This window comes from Gossypium hirsutum, chromosome A06, assembly GCF_007990345.1.
Source record: "Gossypium hirsutum isolate 1008001.06 chromosome A06, Gossypium_hirsutum_v2.1, whole genome shotgun sequence".
NCBI classification, from domain to species: Eukaryota; Viridiplantae; Streptophyta; class Magnoliopsida; order Malvales; family Malvaceae; genus Gossypium; species Gossypium hirsutum.
This window is the reverse complement of record NC_053429.1, coordinates 17,331,823-17,348,634: the sequence shown is the minus strand read 5'-3', so window position 1 is coordinate 17,348,634 and position 16,812 is coordinate 17,331,823. Positions and strand designations below refer to the sequence as shown.

Below are 16,812 nucleotides of genomic sequence, written 5' to 3'. Positions count from 1 at the left end.
ACAAATGAATATAGTTGCTTGGAAGGTGAAAGCATAACGAATTATAGATGAAGAACAAGGCAGTTCACCCACCAAGAAGGAGAAGAGAATACCAAGCATTAGCACGAAGTTGATGTCTGGTTGTTGATGGTGTATTTTTATGTTTTCTTTCAGGAGTATTTCTTAGGTTGTGTTTTTTTTTTTTTCCTGCTAAGCACAAAAAAGTACAGAATATAGTGCTGATGTTAACATTGGCAAAGCTTGTGATTTTTATTTGTTCCAATGAGGTTAATTCCTAGCCTGATGCATGTGGTCTGGCATTGAATGGTTAATTCTGTACGGATCTAGATCGAAAACAGAACTGCCGAATTCAAGACCACTTTTCACATATAAGATGTTTGAAGCATTCATAAATTCGGGGCGTTCCGAGAATCGAACTCGGGACCTCTCGCACCCAAAGTGAGTATCATACCACTAAACCAAACACCCTCCTGGGCTCCATTTGGCAACTTAAAATATGTATTGCATCTTTCAAATTGATTAGGGTTTTTGGCTATAAGGGCACACAACTGAAGTTACATATAATGTTTCCATAATCAATTAGGCGACACTAAACCCTCTCTGCCGCCCTACTCCCTTACTCCATTGTGGTAACTTCTTCTCCTTGTCATTCAAATAATTCCATTGCTTGTTTCCCAAACTTTGATTTCGGCTGAAATTTACTTTTCTACGATCTTGAATTCGTTTCCCCAATTCCCCATTTTTGTTTCGCAACGATCTGATATCTATCCATTGTTCTCAGGTAAGTAAAATGGCGACGGTTCCAGGACAGTTGATTTGGGAGATCGTGAAGAGAAACAACTGTTTCTTGGTGAAGGAGTTCGGTCGAGGCACCGCCGGCATTCAGTTCAGTAAGGAGAGCAACAATCTCTACAATCTTAACTCTTACAAGCACTCTGGTAATCTCATCCTCCATTTTTGGTTTGCATTTGTTTCCCTACTCCTAAAATGAAAAAAAAAACCCCAAAGATGTTAATTTTTATGTTGTTATAGGTCTTGCTAACAAGAAGACTGTAACTGTTCAGCCTGGTGGGAAGGATCAATCAGTGTTACTTGCCACCACAAAGACTAAGAAGCAGAACAAACCTGCAAGTGTGCTTCATAAATCTGTTATGAGAAAAGAGTTTCCTAGGATGGCTAAGGCTGTTGTCAACCAGGTATTCCACGAATTTGTTTTACTAGTAAATGCGCTAATGTATAGTTTTAGCTTCTATTCAATCTATGTGCTTGACAAGCATTAGTTGGAAGTCTTTAAGTTCTTATGTTTAGCTGTAATGATAATATTCAGTAATGTCTATCCAGAAGAACCCATGCCAACCTAAGCCAGCGTTTAAATATCTGTTTAATCTTCTGTTTTGATGATCGTTGTTGGTAAAGCTACTTTTACCTTGGAACAATTACCTGTGGGCTCCATGATAACAAATGCTGGCATTCAAATATCTGTGTAGTCTTCTGTTTGGTGATCATTGTTTGGTTTTTAAGTTACTTTTAGGTTTGAATAATTGCCTGCAACCATCCTTTTAAATTTGGTTTTATTATTGTTGCAGTGATGAGAAGCTAACATGTAAGAAGATCCCATCTTATTGAGGGGTTTTCAATGAAATATACCTGTTACGCTTGGCTTCTGAGATTGCACCCTCAACCATTGATTGGCTTTTTTCGTAATTCTCTGTAGTCTGTTCTATCTTTGTTGTTTTGCTTGACATTCTATACTTTGTTTGTTCAGCTGTTGGCCACTTGCTAACAATAATTACTGCCATCAACTATCAAGCGCTGTATTCCTTGTTGAATGTCTTGAATTAATCTTTTTCTTTCTTTGTTGTGTTGGTTGCAAATGCTACTCGTTTTGCAATTAGGGAAATTTTCTATTAGCATTCTGGTCCTAATGTCATCAATAGACTTTGAGGTTGAATCAACTCCCCCCCCCCAACAAAAAAAAAAAAAAAACACGCATAAATTTTATGGCTAATATACCTATATCCATGGATGAAGAGTTGAGGAATATGAGCCTTTTACTGACTGCTGTTTGTTTGATGATGGTTTCAGGTTGTAGATAATCACTACCGACCGGACTTGAAGAAGGCAGCCCTTGCAAGACTTAGTGCTGTCAACAGGAGCCTGAAGGTAGCCAAATCTGGGGTCAAGAAGAGGAACAGACAGGCAGTTAGGATCCGTGGCAGGAAGTGAAACATAGATAGTTAGGGAAACTGTCATGCCTGAATTGGTGATGGTTTTCTTTGGTTACAAAAGTTGCAGACAGTAGATTAATTTGTCATTTCGTGTTAATGTATTGGAAAATTTGTCACCTCTGCTAGAGATGGTTAAGCCTTGGATTTGATAATTGCATTTTGAGTTTTAAGTTATGCGCTAATGGGAATTTCAATTACATTTGTACGAGACTATTGCATGTTGATTTTGTTTTGGATTGTTGGTTGAAAAAATTATTTCAATAACTTGGCTAAGCAACTTCCTTAAAGTAGCCTATTTTCATGAACAAAAGAATAAGGTTCTGATTGGCATCTTGCTATCTTTGCTAATTGCCGGATTATGGGTGGATATCTTCTGGCTAGTTAAATTAGAAAAAAAAAAAAGTCCTGTCATTTTTTTTAGAGGACTTGGTCTAAGTACTGGTAACATCCCTTGTGTTTGAGTAGATTTATGTGTGTAACGTTGTTCCCTTTCTATTGACAAATGAGCAAGTGAGCAAAATAGTCTTTTTAAAGTTAAAAACTGCATTGTTAAATGTTTGTTTTGGTGTTTAAATATAAGTAATAATAATAAATTTAGTTTTTATTTTTTACATATTTATTCAATTTGATTTCAATTCTTTTATTGGAAGTAAATTGGAAACTTTTGAATCTAATAAGGTTAAAGGGTAAAAAAGATCTTAGTAACAAATTAGAAAAAAATTAATTAAATCCTTTTAAAAGAATTATAAATAAAATTATTATAAAATAACAATACTGACCTAATAAAAAAAGAGTTGGAGGTAATTTTTTTTTTTGAAGTCTTATATTGGGTTGGTATTGCTATTAATTTTTATATCACAGCTATTTTTTAAAAATATAAACATAAATATAAATTTATATTTCAATAAAAAGAAAAAGAAAAATAATGGAAGAATGAGGTTATGGTGGCCTTTAGTTTTCTAGAAAGCCCATCATTATGGGCTAAGAATAAGGTAGTAGAAGGCTCAAATAAAAATTTAAATAACCTTACTTTCTGTCTACGTCACGTGGTGAGTACCCTTCTCTCTCTTTGCGACTTCACTTTGATTTATTATAAATAACCTAAATAATCCCCCCAATTTGTACAACATAATTTCCCGCCTCACCGTTCTTCATTTCCCGCTCTGCAAAACCCTAACTCTACGCCAAATGGGGCAGAAGCAACAACATCCCAACGCCGATCCTCTCCCCGAACCCAAGAAAAAGCGACGCGTCGGTTTTTCCAACATCGGTCAGTCCGCTCTTCTCCGATTTCATCATTTTACGTTTTTAGCTTTTCCATCCAAATTACATTTTCCTTTTCTTTCCCAACTTCACTTCCCCTCACTTCGCTGTAAATTCCATTTTATTTACTTTTCAAAGAGTTGGTTTCTGATTTCGCTCACTGTTGTTTCTTATTTGTTTGGCCTTGAAGCAGATGCTGGAGTTGAGCCCAATGACTGCATTAAGATTTACTTGGGTGAGTTTCTTTTTCTTTTTTAAAATATTTTTATATCTTATTTTAGTTTTTGTTAATTCTACTGTTATAATCTAGACTCTTTTTGGTTTTGCTATATGCTGATGGAGAAAAAAGGTTTAAAACTGAAAGTTGAATTTCCTGACTTCGTCAATTGAAAGCTCTAATTAACTGTGTTAATTGACGACAAAGACAATATTTTGATTTAGTCTCGACATGAATGGTATTTATGAGACTTAGCTTTTCTCTTGCGTGAGTAGAGGCAGGCATAATATACAATAATTCGCTTATAACATTTTGAAAGTAGCTTTGCTGCATGACCTGTCAATATTCAAGTTGGCTTCTTAATTGATTTAAAAGAATTTGTTATATATGGCATGGGAGTAGAGATGCTTCTTGATTGCTGTCAAATGGTTGGTTCCTGATAATAAAAAGAAGCTGTATTTGGTGAATTTTTAGTTTTGTATTTAAATTCTGCTACTTTTTGTGTGAGAACATTCTTCTGCATTACTTATTTGCTTAATTGATATTGATTTAGTTTCTAAGAAAGAGGAAGTCGGAACTTCAGATGGTTACCGTATCAGCCCTGTTGATTTGAACAGCTTTTTTGAAGAAGATGAGAAGATATACGGTTACCAAGGGTTAAAGGTAATATGCCTTCATAATTACAACATGATGGCCTTCAAATAGTATTTTGATCTTGTTGATGGTTTATGTTGATGCATTATTTCATTTTTGCCAGATAACCATCTGGATAAGCAGCATTTCTTTTCATGCCTATGCTGATATTACCTTCCAAAGCACATCTGATGTAAGTTGAAATCGGCAACCCTGAACTACTATAAATGGTTTTAGTCTTCTTTTTATCATATATTGAGTCAGTGAAGCATTTTTTTTTGTATTTTCATGGTATTTTAATGATTTTCACTTTTGTTTATTCAGGGGGGCAAAGGGATTACAGACCTGAAATCTGCTCTTGAGGTATACATTAGTTACCATGTTTATCCTTAACTTAAATCTCTTATATCTTGTGGCTTTTCTGATTGTCCTTTTTGTACAGAAAATTTTTGGTGAGACTCTTTTGGAGAACAAAAATGACTTCCTGCAAACCTTTTCAACTGAGAATAATTTCATTAGGTATTTTGCCATGAAAATCTTGTACGCATGTAAAGATGTATTGCTCTTTTACCTTTGCAATGTTCGCATTCTATTTTCTTCTTCTTATGGTTTTGCAAATTCAATATGTATTCCTTTTTCAGTTCTGTTGTTTCCAATGAAGAGAAGTTGCAAACCAAAGCCTCCAATGGCCATACAACTCATTTTAATGGCAGTTCAGAAGCAGCGTTTTCTGATCTGGAGGTAATTTTACTATCTATGCATGAAAGTAAGTGTTTGTTTTGTTGCTTAAATGTCACTGTTATAGCTATCTATTCTAAGTTCCATCTCCCAACCTGAAACCTCTGGCCAAACACTTTCATTTGGTTTCTCAATTTTGCACTGGATCTGGCAGCATTCTCTGACTCCCTGGTCTTTTGCTAGTATCTTTTTGTTAGATTCTTCTTTGTTGTTTCCCGTCTTCATCCAAGTTTCAGTCTTGTTTTGGTCTCATCTTTGTGAGATGCCACCTTTTGTGGGATTTTTTTACATTTCATGAAATTTTCAAGTATCCATGATAGAAAGGATTTTTTTACCATTCCTTTCCAACAATTATTTCCTTTGTTTATGTAGGCCCCTTTGGACAGTGAAGGGGTTGTCTGTTTTATGATAATTTACATGCTTAGGAGGTTAGTTGTGATGATACTGCTCCTTAATAGTTCAAACCACCATGGAAAGTCCAATGAAGTATATTGTAGGGAAAATATTTTAATAGATTTAAGGTACCTTGATGTTAGCTTGCTGGTAGTTTACATTATTATGTAAGCAATGGTGTTGAGTTGCATGTATTCAAATGTTAGCTATGATTGATTTGTTTTCTTTCTGTATTAGGTTGTTCGCCTGATGATGAGCAATTTGGCTGCTGGTCATCTTTATAGTCGCGTGGTACCTCTTGTTCTTCTTCTTGTTGATGGTAGCTGTCACTCTTCACTGAATATTAATGACAATTTGTATCTCATTTTTAATGAAGTCTAAATAATTATGTTTTCTTGATTAGGTAGCAATCCTATTGATGTAACTGATCCAAGCTGGGAGTTATATCTCTTGACTCGGAAGAAAACTGATCAGCCCGCGAACACTCAGCATATATTGCTTGGTTTTGCAGCGCTCTATCGTTTTTATCGTTACCCTGATGGTTCACGCTTGCGACTCAGCCAGGTTAATCTCTTTCATTGTCATTATTCATGTTAGCATCTAAGGTAGACTGAATGGAACCCAAAGTATTGACAGTGCCACTCTTCAACAACTGTTACACGTTGCTAATATTTTATTAATCACAAATAGCATTTTTATGAAATTATTCTCCCTGTTGGCAGATTTTGGTATTGCCTCCTTACCAGCACAAGGGTTATGGCAGCTACCTTGTGGAGGTGCTGAGCAATGTTGCAATATCTGAAAACGTTTATGACTTGACAGTTGAAGAGCCTCAAGAGTACTTCCAACATGTGCGCACCAGTTTTGATGTAAAACGACTGCTAGCTTTTGAACCGGCCCAGAGTGCTGTTAAATCAGCTGTCTTGCATCTTAAGCAAGGGAAATTGTCAAAAAAAACCCAGGTTCCTAGATTCTTGCCATCTGCCGATGTTGTTGACAAAGTCAGGAAAACTTTGAAAATTAACAAGAAACAGTTTCTTCAGTGTTGGGAGATTTTGATATATCTTGGCCTTGATCCTATAGAGAAGCACATGGAAGACTATGTAACAATAATTTGCAATAGGGTGAAGGATGATATACTAGGTAAAGATTCTGAGACAGCAGGAAAGGAAGTAATTGAGGTCCCAAGTGCTCATGACGAGGAGACGTCATTTGTCATGTTCAGGTTGCAGAACAGCAAGGCTGGGGGTATTCAAATGGATGAAGATCAGACAAAAACCCAAGAACAGCAGCTGCAGCAGTTGGTCGACGAGAGAATCAAGGAGGTGAAGTTAATTGCACAAAAGGTGTCTCACAAACATGTATGAAGGGTACCACTTTCTTGGCATGATGCATTGACCTGGTTATAAGCACATTACTGATAATTTCTAGTGAAGCTAGCTCTGTTGTAGGATTAGTAAATTTGAGGCTTGTTCTGTAAAATTTTTGAGCACTACTTTAATTTAAGCTTATCTTAGAATATTAGCAGACGATATGGTCAATGTGATAACTTTTCAACACAAGTTAATTCCAGTATTCCCTTGAATGTTGAAAGCTTGCTAGCTGATTTTTTTTTTTTTCCATTTTGCATTATGAATATTGAAGGCATGTCTTGTTGTTGATATATTATAGCAGCTGATAACCCGGCCACCACCCACCCCCCCCCCCCCCAAAAAAAAAAAAAAAAAAGAAAGAAAGAAGAGTTTACCCTACTAATCATTCATTTAACCATTTATTCTTACTGAATAAGAGAAAATGAAAAGCTATATTCTGTGCTGTGCTATTAGTATGCACTTGGCTATAGTTTTTATAGTTTGAACACAATGGTGTAGAAGGAAACTCCAGCAGGATTCAAAATGGGTAATGATTGATATCCAGTGGTGCGAGAAAAGGGTGGCCCTTGGTATGGAAATGGCACATTTAATAAATTTTACGTTCTTTGGTACGTAATTTGTTACCTTTATGCATCACTACTGACCTGTGGTAAGGAAGGTGAATATATTTTATTATTATATTTTAAATAACCACTTTCTTAATTTTAAATTAAATCTATATTTGCAAACATCAAAATAATATTTAATATAAAATTTATTTTTAATAATTTCTTTTAAGAGAAAAAATGAACTAAAACACATACTAAGGGTGTGTTTAGTTTACAAAAAAAAAAGTGTTTTAATTTAATTTTTAAATTGTGTTTGATAACTCTAATCAATTTACTTAATTCAAAATCTTTTAACAAAATAATTTAAATAGAATAAGTAGATAGATAGTTACTTATTATCTAAATTTAAAAAAAATTAATTTTATTTTTAAAACATATATTCACAATAAATTATCTCTTTATTTTTGTTAAAAACATGAAATGTTCAAATTATTCCATTTAATTTTTATTCAAAATTATGTAAAATAATATAAAATATTATATTAATAATATTAAAATCATGAAATAACTAGTTTTCAATAATTAATATTTATTATTATCCCTTTTTAAAAATATATTATTATCAAAGGATATAATTATATTCAACACTAATTTTTACAAACAAATCAACTAACTTTATAATATGAATTTAGCACTTACAAAATTATGTGCTATACTTCAATTTTCAACACTTAATTTTTTAATTTATCAAACGACACTTGACTTATATTTCCTGACCGAATTTGGGTCCTTAGCTTATCTAACACCAACTCAATTACAAGAAAGCATAATAATTTATTTAGTCCTTCAACTTTACAAAAAAATTTATTTTAACTCTTCATTAAATTTTCATATTTTTAGCTCTTAAACTTGTATTTTTTGTCAAATCACTCTAAAATAGAGAGAAAATTAACATTTTTTAATTTTACAGACATGTATAACACATCAATATTTAATTAATTTTAAAATTTTTAAAAATTTAAAATATATAAAAATTATTTTTAAAAATCATTAAAATTATTTAAAAAGTATAAAAATATTTTTAAAATTAAAAAAATTAATTAAATGTTGACATATCGTCCATGTGGCAATCCACGTATATGTCATGTCAGCAAAAATTAATTAAAATAAATTAATTAATTATTAAAAAAACAAAGAATCATTCCTTTTTTCTCATCTATATGCCTATATATAAAGTAACTACTTTTCTACCTGCTTGATGCACGAATTTATTATGTATATAAATTATTTAAAATATAATATATTTGTAATATTTGAATATATTACATACATAAATATTGTGGAAAACTTTACTAAGATATAAATAGTATTAAAAATATTTTTTTAAAAATATTATATTTATGCATTAAAATATATTAAACTATTTCTTTAAAAAATATTATAAAAATTATACTATTTGAAAAATAGCATGTTTAGAAATTAAATCATAAAATTAAATAATAATCATTGTAGAATTAATTTATGTTAATGTTGTTCCACACTTTTTTTATAATTTAATATAAATGGATCATTATATCATAGTCTTTAGTATATATGTTGTCACACTTGGTTTTTCACAAAGTCTGAGAATTAAAAAATAATTGAGGGGTTAAATTGAAAGAAACTATACGTGTCACAGGCCGTGTGGACATTCGAAATGGAAGCACATGGCCGTGTTCCAGCCCGTGTCCTATCCCGTGTAACTCTCTGACTTGGGTCACACGGCTAACACACATGCCCGTGTGGCTAGCCTGTGTGCCCTAGAAATGGCCACACATGCCCATTTGCCAGACCGTGTGCTAGGTCGTGCCAAACCTGTAGGCTATACTGAATTATGCCACATGGCCATGACACACGCCCATGTGCTGGGTCGTGTGGAGCATACTGACTTGATTTTAATTTCAACACTAGAGGGCACACGACCGTGCAACATAACCGTGTGCCACACATGGCTGAGACACACGCTCGTGTCTCTGCTCGTGTGGACAAAAATATGCTATTTACCAAGTCATTTTACCATTCAATTTGCATATACCTATATCAAACCAAATGGCACAATTCATAGCATAAAAATAGGCATTCTAATAGCCTCAATCAAACATAATTCAACCTATTTCAATACCAATCAATTCAAAACACACCAATACAACAATATACAATTAAATTTCATACCAAAATTCCTAATTTGAAATCATCCATATGAACACTTCCAACTTTGCATCATTTAGCCTAATCTTATAAGCATACCAAGTTCATTTCTCAACCATTTAGTACCCCTAATTACCAAATATCAACCAACATCACATATCCATATTCAAGCACATAATAAGAGCCATATGCACAAATATATACACAACCAAACCAACCAAGTTAAGCCAACTTTCATGGCTATATACAAAACCAAACTGTAACAGCCCGATTTTGGGCATAGTCGGGATAGTGGTTTTAGGACCACAAATTCAGAGTTGGAGAAATTATTTGTAACACCCCCTACCCGTATTTCGAGCCTAGAATAGGGTACAAGGCATTACCGAACTTAATATGATCAACCATGTAAAAATCAGCCATAAAATTTCTTCTAAATTAAAAACTTTCATACATATGTTTAAAAATTTCTTCTAAATTAAAAACTTTCATACATATGTTTAACGTCCCTTATATGGGCTTACGGCCCAAAACATACATTCAGGGTGGTTCGAGACTAAACCGTAAACATATGAAACTTTTGCAACACTTAGAAAATTTTCACACTTTGGAGAGTCACACGCCCGTGTTTTCAACCCATGTATCAGCCATATCTCTGTAATCTAAATATATTTTCATAACAACTTATCTTGATTTCATACTATTTCATATTTAAGCTTAAATAACCAAAGCATTTGAAATATCATCTTTATACAAATAGTACACATGAGGTATATAATTCCATAATTATGAATAAACACATTTATCAAACATTTTCCATATTCATATATCAATGTCTCATGTCTCCATATATCAATAACCGTCATTTTTCTTATTTTTCAGATAATTATATGTAACCATTCATAAGTATGCAATTCACTGTTTCTTCCAGTCAATCACAATTTTAAATGACAAATTCATGTAAATGAGCTCAACCTCATTAAGTATTTAAATTCTGTCACTTTGATTCACATACTCATAATTTACTAACATATTTTGTCAATTACAATCTCTAAATGACGAAATCATATAATTGAGCTCAATAATAATAATGATAACATTACTTACATTTCTTTTCCCACACGTTACATTTACAACTTACCAGCTTGTCCATTCAAGGAACGGCTTACAGATTTGAGTACATCGTGATTTGAAACCCGAAGTCTAGCTGAAGTACATAACTACTAAACGGAAGCCCGAAAGCTAACTGAAGCACAAAAGTGCTAAACGGAAGCCCGAAGGCTAACTGAAGCACATAAGTGCTAAACGGAAGCCCGAAGTCTGTGTGCTAAACAGAAGCCCGAAGGCTAACTGAAGCAGGCTAACTGAAGCACACAAGTGCTAAACGGAAGCCCGAAGGCTAACTGAAGCACATAAGTGTTAAACGGAAGCCCGAAGGCTAACTGAAGCTCATCAGAGTTGAACTGAAATCCCAAAAGGGTTAACTGAAACTCATATGAGTTAGCGAAAGCTCGTAAGAGCTAAACAGAAAGCAAACACGAGAATTCGCAACAAATGTTGAATCTCGGTTTACTTGGGTAATTTACCGTCAATTTATCTTTTTCACTGAAAGATCGTACTCATTTCCTGCGTTCCGTTCCTCCGAAATACTCAGTTCAATTTCATAACTTTTGTACACAATTTACTTATTTTCAACAATTAACATACACAAATATTCCAAATAAAACATTATATCATTTTTAATTCAAAATTCATCGATTATAATCGGGCATGTGATCAATTTATACACAAGTCATTCATATATTTTTCCTCCTCCTCCTCTCCATCCACATCCTTGGTATAAATAACACACTTGTAAATAACCTTATCCATAATTTTCACTAATTACTTATGTGGATATTCAAGCTATCCACCCGTGTCATAGTCACTAAATTATTTATATCTGGAGCTACGGAACTCCAAATTAAGATCCACTAATTTTTCCTGAAACTAGACTCACATATCTTATTACCATAAAATTTTCATAATTTTTGGTTAGGCCAATTAATACAGTTTATTCATTGAAGTCTCCCCTGTTCTGCTATCTGACAGTTCTGACCCTTCTTCACTAAAAATTAATTATCTCCTCGTACAGGATTCGAATGATGTTCTCGTTTGATTATCTTGAAAATAGACTCATTCAGGATTCTAAACATATAAATCTAAGCCCCTAATTATTTTTATCCAATTTTTTATGATTTTACAAATTCAGAACAGGGGAACCCGAAATCATTCTGACCTTGTCTCACAAAATTTATTATATCTCATGATTTACAATTTCATTGCTTACATCATTAGACTCAATAAGCTTTAATTTCATGTTTTATTCATCCTCTAATTCCATTTCTACAATTTTTGGTGATTTTTCAAAGTTAGACTACTGCTGCTATCCAAAACAGTTTCAGTGCAAAATGTTGATTTCCATTTTGCCCCAAATTTCACAATTCATACAATTCAGTCCTTGCTCAATTAACCCCTCAATTAAGATAATTTTCTCAATTAATACTTTTCCTAGACGTTATAAGTTATTTCATAACTATGGAAATTCAGAATTTCCACATAAAACTCTAACTTCAAACTCTTTTACACTTAGGTCCCAAACATTCACTTTCTATTCAATTCTTTCAATAAAATCAGCAGATAAACAATTTAAAGCTCTAATTACATGCCAAATAATCATATACTTCCAGCACATATTCATAGGAACTTTCAATTTCTTTCATAGAATGAAAAACTAATGAATTCAACAAGTGGACCTAGTTGTAAAAGTCACAAAAACACAAAAATTTCAAGAAATAATCAAGAATTGAACTTACTTGCAGTAAAAATATGAAAAACCAGCTTAAGGGAACTCTTCCATGGTGTTTTTGCTGATGAGAATGTAGAAAAATAAAGAGAAATCTAGATAATTCCACCTTAGTCCTAGCTTTATTAAGTAAATTTTGCAATTTTCCAATTTTTCCCTTAATTCTCCTTATTTTCTTGCTGATTTCATGCCCTTGTCGTCCAGCCCAAAGAGATCTTGGGTCTATTTTCCTTTTAAACCCTCTCCCTTTTATCATTTAAGCTATTTAATCATTTTCTACAATTTTGCATTTGATACAATTTAGTCCTTTTTGTTCAATTAACTATCAGAACTTTAAAATTTCTTGACGAAACTTTAATACTTAACACTCCATAAATATTTATAAAAATATTTATGGCTCGATTTAAAATTCCTGAGGTCTCGATACCTCATTTTCGATTCTAATTATTTTAATATTTATTTTTAGTACACTATTCACTATTTCAAAATTTTTCCTAACTTCACATTTAACTTATACTCACTAAATTAATAATATTTCCTACTCATTTGTCGGATTTAGTGATCTCGAATCACTGTTCCGACACAACTGAAAATTAGACTGTTATATTATTTTATTATTATTTTGGTGTTATAGAATGATTATATGAATGAATGAATGAATGAAAATTTTGGTGAATTAATTTTAGCGATTGTGAGCTCAATTACGAAAAACGACTAAATCGCATAAAGGGCAAAAATTTTGTTTTACTATCTAGATGTATTAGATAGCTAGAGAATCGTAATTTAGGGTCTTTAAAGTGCAATTAGACCCTTTTAAAAGAGGTTTCCGGCCATAGGGGACAAAGAGAGTCATGTTGACTAGGTTAGGTGGACATTTGGTGACTTATTTGACTAAAATAAAAATAAAGAAAAGAGAGGCTATCGTGTCATCTTCTCCACCAATTTTTTTCAGCAACTAAGGGAGTTTAGAGAGCTCAAAATATCAGCCATTTGTATCTCTTGCAAATCAAGAAATACACAATCCGGATTTAGACCGGGGAAAAGCTAAGAAAGCAGATTAAATACAATTAGTCGCCTACATTTTGTGTACTGAGGTAAGTTGTATGTAAATAATGTAACTTATTTGTATTTATGTATTGTATAATTAATATGGCATAAATTGTGGACTATTGTTGTGAATGTGCATGATGAGAATTGACGTAGTAGAGACTCCTAGTTGAACCTTAGGAATAATTTGGATATCCATGCCATGAAATTTGGGTGATGTGTGTGCTAGTGCAAGACCTGTTTGGGACATGGCATCAGCACCGATAAATGAGACCCAGTGTAAGACCTGTCTGGGACATGGCATCGGCCTCAAGATATGCAAACTAGTGTAAGACTTGTCTAGGACATGACATCGGCTTGAAGTGTGTCAATGTAAAACCTGTCTGGGACATGGCATCGACATAGATAATTGAGAGCCATGTAAGACCTGTCTGAGACATGGCATCGGCTTAGATGTGAGAGCCAGTGTAAGACCATGTGTAACACCCCCTACCCGTATCCGTCGCCGGAATAGAGTACGAGGCATTACCGAGGAGTACAAAACACTTACAGATAATTTAAATATATTTTCATAACAACTTGTCTCGATTTCATACTATTTCATATTTAAGCTTTACTCACCAAAGTATTTGAAATATCGTCTTTATGCAAATAGCACACATGAGGTACATAATTCCATAGTTAAAAATGAACACATTTATCAAACATATTCCATATTCACATATCAATGTCTTACATTTCCATATATCAATAACCGTCATTTTTCTTGTTTTTCAGATAATTATGTGTAACCATTGATAAGCATGTAATTCACTGTTTCTTCCTGTCAATCACAATTTCAAATGACAAATTCGTGTGAATCAGCTCAACCTCATTAGGTGTTTAAATTCTGTCACTTTGATTCACATACTCATAATTTACTAATATATCCTGTCAAACACAATCTTTGAATGATAAAATCACATAATTGAGCTCAATAATAATAATGATAACATTACTTACATTTCTTTTTCCACATGTTACATTTACGACTTACCAACTTGTCCATCCAAGGAACAGCTTACGGATTTGAGTACATCGTGATCTGAAGCCTGAAATCTAGCTAAAGCACATAAGTACTAAACGGAAGCCCGAAGGCTAACTGAAGCACATAAGTGCTAAACGGAAGCCCGGAGGCTAACTGAAGTCATCAGAGCTGAACTGAAACCCCAAAAGGGTTAATTGAAACTCATATGAGTTAACGGAAGCTTGTAAGAGCTAAACGGAAAGCAAACACGAGAATTCACAACAAATGTTGAATCTCGGTTTACTTGGGTAATTTACCGTCAATTCATCTTTTTCACTGAAAGATTGTACTCATTTCCTGCGTTCCATTCCTCCGAAATTCTCAGTTTAATTTCATAACTTTTGTACATAATTTACTTATTTCCAACAATTAACATACATAAATATTAATCACCATTCATAAAATAATATTGAAATTTAATAATATTAACAAATGGTCACTAAATTTAGTTATATAAACTTACAAGTTCGATTTTTGTATTATAGCGATAATCATAATTTCATAATAAATATTCCAAATAAAAAATTATATCGTTTCTAATTCAACACTTATCGATTATAATCGGACATGTGATCAATTTATACACGAGTAATTCATATATTTTTGTATATTTTTCTCCTCCTCCTCTCCATCCACATCCATAGTATAAACAACACACTTGTAGGTAACATTATCTATAATTTTCACTATCTACTTATGTGAATATTCAAGCTGTCCATCTGTATCATAGTCACTAAATTATTTTTATCTTGAGCTACAGAACTCCAAATTAAGATCCATAAATTTTCCCAGAAACTAGATTCACATATCTTCTTACCATAAAATTTTCATAATTTTTGGTTGGGTCAATTAATACAGTTTATTCATTGAGGTCTCCCCTGTTCTGCTGTCTGACAGTTCCGACCCTTCTTCACTAAAAATTAATTATCTCCTTGTACAGGATTCGAATGATGTTCCCGTTTATTTCTCTTGAAAATAGACTCATTCAGGATTCTAAACATATAAATTTAATCCCCTAATTATTTTTATCCAATTTTTTATGATTTTACAAAGTCAGAATAGGGGAACCCAAAATCATTCTGACCTTTTCACAAAATTTATCATATCTCATGATTTACAATTCCATTGCTTATATTATTTCTTCTATAAGAAACTAGACTCAATAATCTTTTATTTCATATTTTATTCATCCTATAATTCCATTTCTACAATTTTTGGTGATTTTTCAAAGTTAGACTACTGCTGCTGTCCAAAACAGTTTTAGTGTAAAATGTTGATTTCCATTTTGCCCCAAATTTCACAATTTATACAATTCAGTCCTTGCTCAATTAACCCCTCAATTAAGATAATTTTATCAATTAATACTTTTCATAAACATTATAAGTTATTTCATAACTATTGAATTTCATAATTTCCACATAAAACTCTAACTTCAAACTCTTTTACAATTAGGTCCCAAACATTCACTTTTTATTCAATTCTTACAATAAAATCAACATATAAACAATTTAAAGCTCTAATTTCATGCCAAATCATCATATAATTCCAGCACATATGTATAGAAACTTTCAATTTCTTTCATAGAATCAAAAACTAATGAATTCAATAATAGGACCTAGTTGTAAAAGTCACAAAAACACAAAAATTTCAAGAAATAATCAAGAATTGAACTTACTTGAAGTAAAAATATGAAAAACAAGCTTAATAGAACTCTTCCATGGCGTTTTTCTGATGAGAATGCAGAAAAATAAAGAGAAATCTAGATAATTCCACTTTAGCCCTAGCTTTATTAAGTAAATTTTGCAATTTTGCAATTTTGCCCTTAATTCTCCTTATTTTCTTGCTGATTTCATGCCCTTTCCGTCCAGCCCAAATATAATTTGGGTCTATTTTTCTTTTAAACCCTCTTTATTTTATCAATTAAGCTATTTAATCATTTCCCACAATTTTGCATTTGATACAATTTAGTCCTTTTTGTTCAATTAACTATCAGGACTTTAAAAGTTCTTGACGAAACTTTAATACTAACATATTAACACTCCATAAATATTTATAAAAATATTTATGGCTCGATTTAAAATTATCGAGGTCTCGATACCTCATTTTCGATTCTAATTATTTTAATATTTATTTTTAGTATACTATTCACAATTTCAAATTTTCACTATTCACAATTTCAAAATTTTTCCTAACTTCACATTTAATTTATAATCACTAAATTAATAATATTTCCTACTCATTTTTCGGATTTAGTGATCTCGAATCACTGTTCCAACA

The 16,812-nt window shown here is 32.4% G+C and overlaps 2 protein-coding genes and 2 non-coding genes across 5 annotated transcripts; 3 read left to right on the top strand and 1 right to left on the bottom strand.

The window, feature by feature from the left end:
* The first annotated feature begins 395 nt into the window (after positions 1 to 395).
* On the top strand, positions 396 to 2,433 carry LOC107962683 (60S ribosomal protein L28-2). Its single transcript, XM_016899161.2, has 4 exons — positions 396 to 629; positions 782 to 938; positions 1,033 to 1,196; positions 2,086 to 2,433. Exons 2-4 carry the CDS (start codon positions 791 to 793, stop codon positions 2,224 to 2,226), a joined length of 453 nt encoding a protein of 150 aa, XP_016754650.1. The 5' UTR covers positions 396 to 629; positions 782 to 790; the 3' UTR covers positions 2,227 to 2,433.
* On the bottom strand, positions 397 to 468 carry TRNAP-UGG (transfer RNA proline (anticodon UGG)). Its single transcript has one exon. It is a non-coding gene; the product is annotated as a tRNA-Pro (tRNA).
* Positions 1,580 to 1,672, top strand: LOC121231291 (small nucleolar RNA R24). Its single transcript, XR_005929353.1, has one exon. It is a non-coding gene; the product is annotated as a small nucleolar RNA R24 (small nucleolar RNA).
* Positions 2,434 to 3,285: 852 nt separating the features above from the next.
* On the top strand, positions 3,286 to 7,065 carry LOC107962684 (histone acetyltransferase type B catalytic subunit). Of its 2 annotated transcripts, XM_016899162.2 has the most exons (10): positions 3,286 to 3,498; positions 3,685 to 3,726; positions 4,262 to 4,371; positions 4,466 to 4,534; positions 4,666 to 4,704; positions 4,784 to 4,860; positions 4,983 to 5,082; positions 5,710 to 5,791; positions 5,876 to 6,036; positions 6,195 to 7,065. In XM_016899162.2, exons 1-10 carry the CDS (start codon positions 3,417 to 3,419, stop codon positions 6,837 to 6,839), a joined length of 1,407 nt encoding a protein of 468 aa, XP_016754651.1. In that variant the 5' UTR covers positions 3,286 to 3,416; the 3' UTR covers positions 6,840 to 7,065. The 2 variants fall into 2 exon arrangements, with proteins under 2 accessions (XP_016754651.1, XP_040971198.1); XM_041115264.1 differs by lacking the exons at positions 3,286 to 3,498; positions 3,685 to 3,726 and adding an exon at positions 3,881 to 3,946.
* Positions 7,066 to 16,812: the final 9,747 nt, after the last annotated feature.

What these genes read in the sequence shown, in the direction of transcription:
- LOC107962683 (XM_016899161.2), top strand. Translation starts at nt 791, where the DNA reads ATGGCGACGGTTCCAGGACAGTTGATTTGGGAGATCGTGAAGAGAAAC. An exon ending in TAACTCTTACAAGCACTCTG is followed by an intron (nt 939 to 1,032) that starts GTAATCTCATCC and finishes ATGTTGTTATAG; the next exon opens with GTCTTGCTAACAAGAAGACT. An exon ending in CTAAGGCTGTTGTCAACCAG is followed by an intron (nt 1,197 to 2,085) that starts GTATTCCACGAA and finishes TGATGGTTTCAG; the next exon opens with GTTGTAGATAATCACTACCG.
- LOC107962684 (XM_016899162.2), top strand. Translation starts at nt 3,417, where the DNA reads ATGGGGCAGAAGCAACAACATCCCAACGCCGATCCTCTCCCCGAACCC. An exon ending in CGTCGGTTTTTCCAACATCG is followed by an intron (nt 3,499 to 3,684) that starts GTCAGTCCGCTC and finishes GCCTTGAAGCAG; the next exon opens with ATGCTGGAGTTGAGCCCAAT. An exon ending in CCTTCCAAAGCACATCTGAT is followed by an intron (nt 4,535 to 4,665) that starts GTAAGTTGAAAT and finishes TTGTTTATTCAG; the next exon opens with GGGGGCAAAGGGATTACAGA.